At 36.3% G+C, this 10538-nt stretch overlaps 1 protein-coding gene across 2 annotated transcripts in view; it reads left to right on the forward strand.

Annotated features, from left to right (window-relative positions):
* SREK1 (splicing regulatory glutamic acid and lysine rich protein 1) overlaps nt 1–9077 on the forward strand; it is a 42319-nt gene extending 33242 nt beyond the window's left edge. The window contains exons 11-12 of one of the 2 annotated variants that reach the window (XM_054688477.1): nt 4900–5041; nt 5923–9077. In XM_054688477.1, coding sequence (XP_054544452.1) covers nt 4900–5041; nt 5923–6072 — 292 coding nt within the window. In that variant the 3' untranslated portion in view covers nt 6073–9077. Of the gene's footprint in view, nt 1–4896; nt 5042–5922 lie in introns of both variants that reach the window. The other variant, XM_037530753.2, reaches the window with a different exon arrangement.
* The last annotated feature ends 1461 nt before the right edge of the window (nt 9078–10538 follow it).

Consider the following 10538-nt stretch of genomic DNA (forward strand, 5'->3'; position numbering starts at 1 on the left):
TCATTCTTTTTAGAAATTGCTGTGGGACTTCATTTTATAAGATTTTAATTTTTCTCTTATGGCATTAAATTTCTCAATTTTTTTCTTTTGTGATTTCTAGATTTTAAGTTATAAAGTTAGAAAGGTTTTTCCTATTCAGAGTTTTGATGGAATTCCTCATTGTTTCTTCTTGTATTTTTATGGTTTTAGTTCTTTCATTTAAATCTTTGATCCATTTGTGTTTTTTTTTTTTTTTAATATATATATAGAGGCTTTTTTTTTGTTTGTTTGTTTTGTTTATACATGCACTGGGTACAGTCAGAAGCGCAGGAGGGTGAGAGAATTCACCAGAGCCAGAGTAGGGAGCAGAGCAGGCAGAAAGGACTGAAGTACACTGCTGAGGGGAGCAGCGGGTGGCAGGAGAGGTCTGCGCGCCATGTAGGACCCTCCTCTGGTGGCAGGGGAGCAGCTGGGGATCGAACCAGCACTGCAGAGGCCGTGGGCAGCTTCGCAACCCAGCGCTCAACCGCTGCGCCACTGGAGAGGCCCTGTTGTTTATTCTTATGTATACTTAGGCATATGAATCCAATACTTCTCTTGTTTTGATACTTTTTAAAAAAATTTTTTTTTTGCGTAGAATAGTTGGGGTGTAGGCCAGAGGTGCTGGGGGTGAGAGAATTCACCACTGACAGAGTGGGGAGCAGAACAGGTAGATCTACTGAAATACACTGCTAAGGGGAGTGGCCGGCGAGACTGGAGAGTCTGTTGTACCCTATGTGGATTAGCTCCTTGGCCAGGGATTGAACTCAGGAGATAATGCTGAGACTTAACCTCTACGCCACCAGGGAGGCCTTCCCATTTTAATACTGTTAATTACAAACTCAGTATTTCTAACACTAATATGATATGTAGCTTTTGTCATACACCAAGTTTTCTGTTTGTGTTTGAATCTATTTCTGGGCATTCTATACTGTTGAATTACTTTCATTGATGATTCCTGTACCAGTTTCCCATGTTTTTAATTATTCAGATTGTATAGTACTTTTTAATATCTGATAAGGCCATTCTCCCCCACATACTGTCGCATTGCACTTTTTTTGAGCTTTCCTGACCATTGAATATTTAATTTTTCCATTTGAATTGTCAGTTGTCTAATATCCTGGAAATAAAACCTGTTGATTTGTGTTACACTGCTGTAAGATTATAAATGAACATGGAAAATTGATAGATTTACTAATAAATAAAGCATTATGGTGGTGAGTTTTCCTGTCCAGTAATTGTGGTATGTCTTATTCAGCACTGTCCTTTTAAGACTGTGCTTTTCAGGAGGGTTTAATTAAGCGTTTTATACAAATACTATGCATTTTCTAAGTTTTCTCATTGTTATTTTACTTTTTGTTGCTTTTGGAAATAAGAACTTTCATTATGTCATCCATTTGCAGTTTCTCCTCATAATTCCTGGTACCCACTAATTTATGTATTGTTCCTGTGATTTCACTGTTCTGGACATTTCATATATGGGCCCATAAAATGTGCGGTCTTTTGAATCTAGCTTCTTTGAGTAAGCATATGTTTTTGAGATTCATTAATGTGGTAGCACGAGTCAGTAGTCATGTATCACCTGACTGGTATTTCAGTCAACAACAGACCACATATTCTACAGTGGTCCCAGTAGGCTATCATGTATAGCCTAGGTATGTGGTAGACTAAGCCTTCTAGCATAGGTTTGTATAATTACACTGCATGACATTCACATAATGAATTGCCTAAGGATGCTTTTTTCAGAGTATATTCCAGTCATTATACAATGCATGACTATACCTCATTCCTTTTTATGGGTGAATAACATTCCTTTATATGGGCTAAAAGCATGATTTTTATCCATTCATTGGTTGCGGATCCTCTGCTATGAACACTCATATACAAGTTTTTGTGTAGGCCCATATTTTCATTTATCTTGGGCATGTACCTAGTGTGGTAATTGCTTTCTGTCTTTTTGAGAAACTGCCAGACTGTCTTCAGAGTGTACCATTTTACATTCCCTAGCAGTGTACAAGAGTTCCTATTTCTCCACATGTTCACCAATACTTTATTGTCTATCTCTGATTATAGGCATGTAATGGGTTTGTGGTGACATCTCATTGTGGGGTTTTTTGTTTAATTTTTTATTAAGGTAATGTTGGTTTACACCATTACATGTTATTTAGAAGTGTAGGTTTGTAACTCTTCATTTTGATTGATAATTCTCTAATGACTAGTGGGGTTGAGCATCTTTCTATGCGTCTATTGAGCTTTTCTTTGTTGTCTTAGGAGAAATGTCTGTTCAAGTCTTTTGTCTATTTTGAATTGGATTATTTGATTTTTTTAATTATAGTAGTGCTTTACTTTCTGGATATTAATCTCTTACCAGATATATGACTTGCAAATATTTTCTACCGTTGTGTGAACTGTTTCTTCTTGATTGTATCCTTTATTGCACAAAAGTTTGTAATTTTGATGAAGTTACAATGTATTTTTTTCTTTTGTTGCTTGTGCTTTTGGTATCATATCCAAGAACTCATGGTCAAATCCAATGTCATGAAAAATTTTGACCTATGTTTTCTTTTAAGTTTTATAGTCTTATCTTACATGTTTAGGTGTATTATCTATTGAGAGTTAATTTTGACTTACTAAGGTAAGAGTCCAACTTTATTCTTTTGTTGCATGTGTATATTCAATTTTCCCAGTACCATTTGTTGAAAAGACACTTTTCTCCATTGAAGGGTACCCTTATCTGCAGTCTTTAGACTATATACGTGAGTGTTTATATTAAGTTTTGAAATCAGGTATTGTGTATCTTCCAACTTTGTTCTTTTTTTTTTTTTTTTTTTTTTTTAAGATTTATTTATTTATTTATACAAGCACTGTGTACAGTCAGAAGCGCGGGAGGGTGAGAGAATTCACCAGAGTCAGAGCAGGGGGCAGAACAGGCAGAAGGACCGAAGTACACTGCTGAGGGGAGCAGCGGGCGGCAGGAGAGGTCTGCGCGCCATGTGGGACCCTCCTCCGGTGGCCGGGGAGCGGCCAGGGAGCATCCGGGGATCGAACCGGCGCTGCAGAGGCTGCAGGCAGCTTCGCAACCCAGCACTCAACCGCTGCGCCACCAGGGAGGCCCACTTCCAACTTTGTTCTTTTTAAGATTGTTTTGACTATTTGAGGTGCCTTGACGTTCCATTTGAATTTTAGGATGGGTTTTTCTATTTCTGCTAATAAAGATGTCAGTGGAATTTTGATAGGGATTATATTTGTAGATAGCTTTTGGGGAATGGCATCTTAATGTATATGCCTGCTGATCCATGAGCATGGGATGTATTTCCACTTATTAATGTCTTTCAGTAAATCTTTTGCCTCCTTGGTTAAATTTATTATTGAGAATTTTTAGCTTTGTTTGATGTACATGTTCCCTTGACTTTTTTTTTTTTCCTGTGGGACCCTTGCCGGCGGCCGGGGAATGAACCTGCGCTGCAGAGGCTCACAGCCCAGCGCTCAACCGCTGCGCCACCAGGGGAGGCCCTCCCTTGACTTTTAAGAGCTATATATAAAGATAAAAGTATGCTGGAAATATTTTTTGTTGATCATTTTTCTTTATGCTACTGGTGTTCTTTGCTTTGAAAGAATTTATGTAGGCAAATTTATCAATCTTTTTTCTGAAATTTTGACTGGTTTAAAAAATCTTTTCACCTGAGTTTTTAAAAAATCCATCCATGATTTCTTCTAGTACTTGTATTATTTATTGCAATTGTTTATGAGGTCTCTAATTTGGACTTCTATATATAGAAGTCTTCTATATATAGAAGAAGATTCACTTTTATTTCCCAAATGATAATCAAGTTGCACGTCAAATCTTTTATTTATGAAAGACTATTTTTTCACCAGAGATTTGAGATCCTACCTTTATTATACTAAATGTCACATATAATTGGGTTTATTTCCTGTCTTTTATTTGTTCTATTGGTCTTTGTATTTATTTCTAAACTAAGGATAATTAAGAAAAAAAAGGGCTCTTTTAAATAGAAGCTATGTGTTTTGCTTATGATATGAAAGCATCATTTTTTCCCCCAGTATTAAGGGTATATTATTTTTATATATGGAACTTGTTCTATCTTCTGTCTAATTTTTACTTTTAAATTGGTGGGACCCTTTTGTAATGGTAAGTGAGGGTTTATAACACAGGTTATCTGAAGTTTCAAGTTTTTGCCAGTAATCACTCAGCCCTGACTTGGGAGTATTCTTTTCATTTTTTTTTTGCTTACTCACTTTTTGCTTTGAGAAGGTGGGTAAGAAAGCACTATGTTAAGCTTTATTTTATTCTAATTATAGTAGAAAATGAATCTTGAATATTTCAAAACTAGTAAATTGACAGAACCAAATTGTGTTTTATGTGAACACTTGATAGCCTCTACAGAAATGAATTTTTTTAAAAGATTTATTATTTGTGCATAGAAGAGCTGGGATGGGGTGAGAGGCCAGAGGTGGGGTGGTGAGAGGGTTCACCAGAGACAGAGTGGGGAGTGGAGCAGAACAGTATATTGACTTAAATATACTGCTGAGGGAAGCAGTAGGAGAAATACGAGAGGTCTGCTGTGCCAAGTGGGTTAGCTCCTTGGCCTGGCATGGAACTTGTGCTGCAGTGACTGCTGATAGCTTCCTGATGCTGAGACTTAACCCCTTGTGCCACCAGGGAGCCCCAAAATTGTTTATTTCTTAAAAATTATTTGGAGTATGGGGTGAAGTAGATAAAGTTATAGGAGCCTTTCATGTAACTTGTTCAAATCAGGTTACTGAGATGCTTGTTTATAATACATTCACATCACATAAAAATATAGTAGGTCTTCAATTTTTTAGAGGCCAACTGACATAGTACCAATATCCTTACAGCAGAAATAAGAAGGATAAAAAGAGAGAAAAAGAAAGGGACCACATTGGTGAAAGAAGAGAACGAGAACATTCAACCTCTACAAGAAAGAGTTCTAATGACAGAGATGGGAAGGAAAAGTTGGAGAAGAACAATACTTCACTTAAAGTAAGCAATAGTCATTAGTGTTTAATAATTGAAATTATTCTTCCTTATTGCATGGAACTAGTTTTAAACTAAAAGTTCCTTGAGTGGAGCCTATATACTCTGTTTTTCAATTAATATTTGATAAATTGATAATTTTCAATTTTTTGGGGGGATAAGAGCTAAAAATTAAAGTCATATTCCTTATTTTTATTAAATACATGGCCTTTTTTTTTTTTGAGTTGCAGAAACATCAGTTTACAATGTAGTATGGGATTCAGGAACGTAGTGTATCAGATCTCAACACATCTACAACCAACGGTGCATTTCTTGCTTTAGAGAATGGCATACCATAAGAAAAATTTTACTAAGATATCTGCTCTGTTTTCCACAGTATATTCGCTCTAGCAAATTTGATAGATGTTTCATTTTCATTGGTTTTGGAATATATACTAAAATTAGGTTTATTAGTTAGAAAACCACATTCACCAAATAAGGGATTTTATTTTTTTTTGATTCATATCTCAAGTACTTTTGATTGGGTTAACTCCTTTATATGGTAAAATATATGTTTTTAAGTCAATTTATGAGTTTTTGAGCTTTCATCTTAGAGTTTTATTTACGCTTAAAGAGATTTAGCATCATCATAACATAACATAACACTGTTTAGAAATTTGCTTACCTATTGTATTCTAATTTAATTTCTATTGATTCATTTTTCCTGAGAATGGTAAGGGGCATATTGACAATGTTTATATATCCTGTTTATATGAAAAGGTGTATTGGAAGAAAATATCCAGTTTTATTCACAAAAGATAAAGTTAAATATTTTAGTCATAACCATAGGTAAGGAACAGGCAACTCCTGTGGCATATATTAAATGTATCCCTTAATATTCACTGTAGGAGAAGGAGCACAATAAAGAACCAGATTCAAGTGTGGGCAAAGAAGCAGATGACAAGGATGCACCTAGGACTGAGGAAAACAAAGTGCAACAAAATGGGAATTGTCAGCCAAATGAAGAAAACCTCTCTACCAAAACAGAAGCAGTATAGGAGTGACAAATGCACCTCTAAACACACGCTGGAATAAAATCCAAAGCTTTTAATTCTCTCAACAAGATGCTAAGCAGTGAAGAATCCTATTGAGTAAAAAGATAGCACTAACAGCTTGTTTAGTTGTTATGTGACTTTGTGGCCATCTTGTTACTGAGTAGGGGAAAAAAGAATGGACATCATAAAAATAACAGATGTTTCCCAAATTCCTCATCTGAAATCTGCATTTCCATGGTGGCTAACACACTTGTCATGTGGTTTATTAGTGTTTGCCAAGAATCATTATAAGTAAATGGGACATCAGAGATCCACATTTGTCCTGTCCATAAAGACTGGAGATAAGCATTGGACGCTCTTTAAAACAAATGCTAGTTACTGAATTTTGTATTGTTTTACTTTTGTCATTTAATTTCAGTATATATAGATTGATGATGTGCTTGAAATCGGTGCAAATATATACACACCCTTGTAAGTGCAGAGTATATAAGAAGTTTTAACATTATTTCACAGAACTTATAGTGATTGTTAAATTCTCACTATTGTGTTTTCTTTTGCTCACTGTCTAGGACAGCAGTTTTTCTTTAAAATAGTTTTACAGATTAAAAATTGCTTAAATAAGTGGATTGAAAAACAACTGACAATGCATGCTACTTTTCTGTTTCAAAAAGAAGAGCAACTGTGTTGAATACTAATAACAACATATTAGTATTCTGTGTTTAGAATCATTGGGTCTCCCCACCAAGTAAGCTTTTTTTTTGAACTTTCTGGACATTTCCAAGCTTATGAATAATATTGCAGTGTGTGTTGTCAGCTGTAGATGGCAAAGGTGCCATATTATAAAAAGAAAACTGGGTTTTCACAATGGGCTATGGGAGCACAAGCTGAAGCTTTAGTGCCTTCTACAACGTGGTTTTCTAGAATTTTATATGTGCTAGTCACTCGTAGTTCATATGGATTGTAGATGGATATTCCGTTCACTCCCATAGAGAAGTGTGCAAGTACTATGTCAGAAGAGCTTCGTTCGTTGTTCACCTGGTCTGAAAGGGAAGTCCTGTGTTCAGGAATGACTTCAGAGCTTAAAGTAACTGCAGTTTGGGGACCATCAGTTTTATACTGTGATAACTGAAAATGAAACATTTTATTTAAATCAAAGTAAACTCTTTAGTTGTCTACATTGGATGGCCTTAATTATTACCTCTCAATCATCTTCTCAAATGATGTGCAGAAATTGTACTTAAAGAGAATGCGTGAGATTATTTTATGTGTAAGGCTCTGTTTACTTGAGTTTAAAATATAGGTCATCCATCATTCTGAGGCTCACTTTTTTGCAGAGTACGCAAGTAGCAAGTGACAACATTGCTGATACTTCCCTTAAAATCCATAACTCATAGTTTCAGAACTTTTCATTATTATATTTCAAAGTTAGACCTCTTAATTAGCATGTTATTAAAAAAATCAAGTATAATTTTAATGCATCCTAATACAATCAAATTACTCAGTTGCCTTACCTCATGGAGTTACTTTATAGATTTAAAAAACTGAGTAGCGGGTCAGTTACTTGGTTTCAACTTGAGTTTTCTTTTAATGTTAATACTATTGAGAGTATTTGGTGAAGAATGGAAAGAATTGCCCTTATTGCGAGTAATGAAGCCTGGTTTGATTATGAAGCTGCTTAATTACACTTCATGTGTTCAGAATTACTGTGTTTTTTTTTTTCCTTTTTTGTCACTGTGTATATTAAAATTTTTGAAAATGCTTTACTATGTAAAGTATAGATGGTCATTTTAATCATTCAACCACATACGGTTGGCTGGTAAACAGCTTATTCTGATACAAGAATGCTTGGGTGCATATGGAAAGAATGTGAAAGGAGTGTGTCTTGCTTCAACAACTGTCTTATTTATGATATGTAAGTAGAATAGAGCAAATGTTTGAATCTTTGTTATTTTTAGTACCATTTCTCTAATAAAGCTAAGTATTTTAGAGGAAAGTATTTGTTTATGCATTTCAAAACAGCATTAGTTTTATCACCTTGTCTTAGTTGAGGTAGATATTGTTTCACCATGGAGAGTGCATGTTTGTGTGGTGTCTATAAAACAATCATTTAAAGTTTGAGTGTTTTCTTGTATTCTGGACTCTATTAAATGTTTTTTATGTTAGTAATTAACATATTTAACTTGGTTCCTGCTGTTAATTATTTTCTTGCTAATGATACTTAGCTTTGAACTAATCCTGCTAATTTTAGAGACTGATTTGTAAAAGTTGGGCATGAGAAGAAATACAAGAACTCTGGAGAAAGTGAAATCATTTTCTTAAATGGGCTTAAGGAAGCAAAGCTTTCTTGAGTCTAAAGATACTGGGGTGGAATATGGGGAGACATTTTCTCTTTGTTCTCTTGTAAGAACTGATATACTTCTTTTTTTTTTTTTTTTTTTTCTTTCAAGGTATTTTGTTTTTAAGAGTGTACTTTTTCATCCCAGGTAGATGTTGTGAGGAAAACTTGAGGTAAGGCCAAGAAGACGGCCATTTTACTCTTGATACCTTCTGAAGTTATCCTTTTGTAGCTTGATTATGCAGAGAGTATAGTCTGTTCTTTAAATTGTAATTGTTCTTCATCATTCTAGAAAAATTCTGTTGGTCCTCTTGTTCTTGCTTCTCAGCAATGGACACAGAACTAGTAATACAAGATGGTCCTTCAAGGTAGCAAGTTTCATGTGAGAAAACAAGTACAAATCCTTAACTTCTGAAATTGTCTCCTTAGTTACTAGGTTCCATTTAATCTAATTAACTTATAACTGCAGATGCTAGTTCCCCTGTGTTTATTCAGATTGCTTTTTCCCAAAAGGTTCAGTATATACTATGTTAATCTCCAGGAGTTGTGAGATGCTTAAATTTTTTTTTTTTAAAGACTTTTTTTTTTTTAAGATTTATTTTTATTTATTTATACAAGCACTGGGTACAGTCAGAAGCGCGGGAGGGTGAGAGAATTCACCAGCGCCAGAGCGGGGAGCAGAGCAGGCAGAAGGACCGAAGTACACTGCTGAGGGGAGCAGTGGGCGGCAGGAGAGGTCTGCGCGCCATGCAGGACCCTCCTCCGGTGGCCGGGGAGCAGCCGGGGATCGAACCGGCACTGCAGAGGCTGCGGGCAGCTTCGCAACCCAGCACTCAACCGCTGTGCCACCAGGGAGGCCCAAGATGCTTAAATTTTGACATGCTCTATTAAAAATGTATAGAATCAGGGTTTTTTTCCCCAAGAAAATAATTTGTGGGCCTCTCCGGTGGCGTAGGGCTTAAAGTCTCAGCGCTATAAAGCTGTCCCCAGCCACTGCAGCATGAGTTTGATCCCGGTCAGGGAGCTAATCCACATGGCACAGCAGACCTCTCCTGTCTCGTCTGCTGCTCCCCTTAGCAGTGTATTTCAGTACACTGTTGGGGCTCTAGCCCCTGCAGAGGCTGCGGACAGCTTCACAGCGAGGCGCTGAACTGCAGGTGCTCCCCTGGTGGCCCACTGTAGGGGTTAGAGCGTCTCTCTCCAAAGTTTCCTCTTCCATGGGTTTAAAATTCGAAGAATTACTTTTGTAATTGCCAAAATTGTTGTAGCTTCCACCATCTCCAAAATCACTTCCATTGTTACCAATCCATTGTACCTATGTCCACTGCTACCACCTGTTCTGCTCCACTCCCCACTCTGGTGAATCCTCTCACACACCCTCTCGCCCCCTACCCCCACCCCACACCTCTGGCCTACACTCCAGTTCTTCTATGCATAAATAAATAAAAATAAATCTTAAAAAAAAATTTGTTAATACTCATTTTTTTATTCCTATATATGTTGCTGTCATTACCTTAAAACTTAAAAAAATAGGGCCTCCCCTGGTGGCGCAGGCAGTTGAGCGCCTCGCTGTGTTGCTGTCCACAGCCTCTGCAGCGACCGTTCAATCCTGTCCCACATGGTGCAGCAGACCTCTCCTGGCTCGCCCACTGCTCCCCTCAGCAGTGTACTTTGTCAGTCTGCCTGTTCTGTTCCCAACTCTGTCTCTGGTGAATCCTCTCACCCTCCCGCACATCTGGCCTGTACCCCCGTTCTTGTATAAAATACATAAATCTTTAAAAAAAAAACAACTTAAAAAAATAAACCCTGAACTGGCTCTGAACTGAAGATACTCAAATTTAAGGATTATGATATGTAATAATAGGCTTTTAAACTTGAAAGAAATTATTAGAAATAATATGATTTTGATTTAAATCTTTAGTAGTTGAATTAGCAATTAAAATGAATCCTTTTGGAGAGATGGTTTAATAACAACATTTCAATGAGTCATTTATATTTTCAATGTCTAATTTTGTGGGTTATGAAATAGAACCATTTCCACAAAATTATGTTCCTTTTGTGTTTAAATTTTTTATTTTCACTACTTATCTGTATAGTATTTTCTCATGTTTATTTACTAATGTAATCTTTAAAA

Source organism: Talpa occidentalis, unplaced genomic scaffold (genome assembly GCF_014898055.3).
Source record: "Talpa occidentalis isolate TD23 unplaced genomic scaffold, MPIMG_talOcc4v2.1 talOcc4.6, whole genome shotgun sequence".
In the NCBI taxonomy this organism is placed as follows: domain Eukaryota; kingdom Metazoa; phylum Chordata; class Mammalia; order Eulipotyphla; family Talpidae; genus Talpa; species Talpa occidentalis.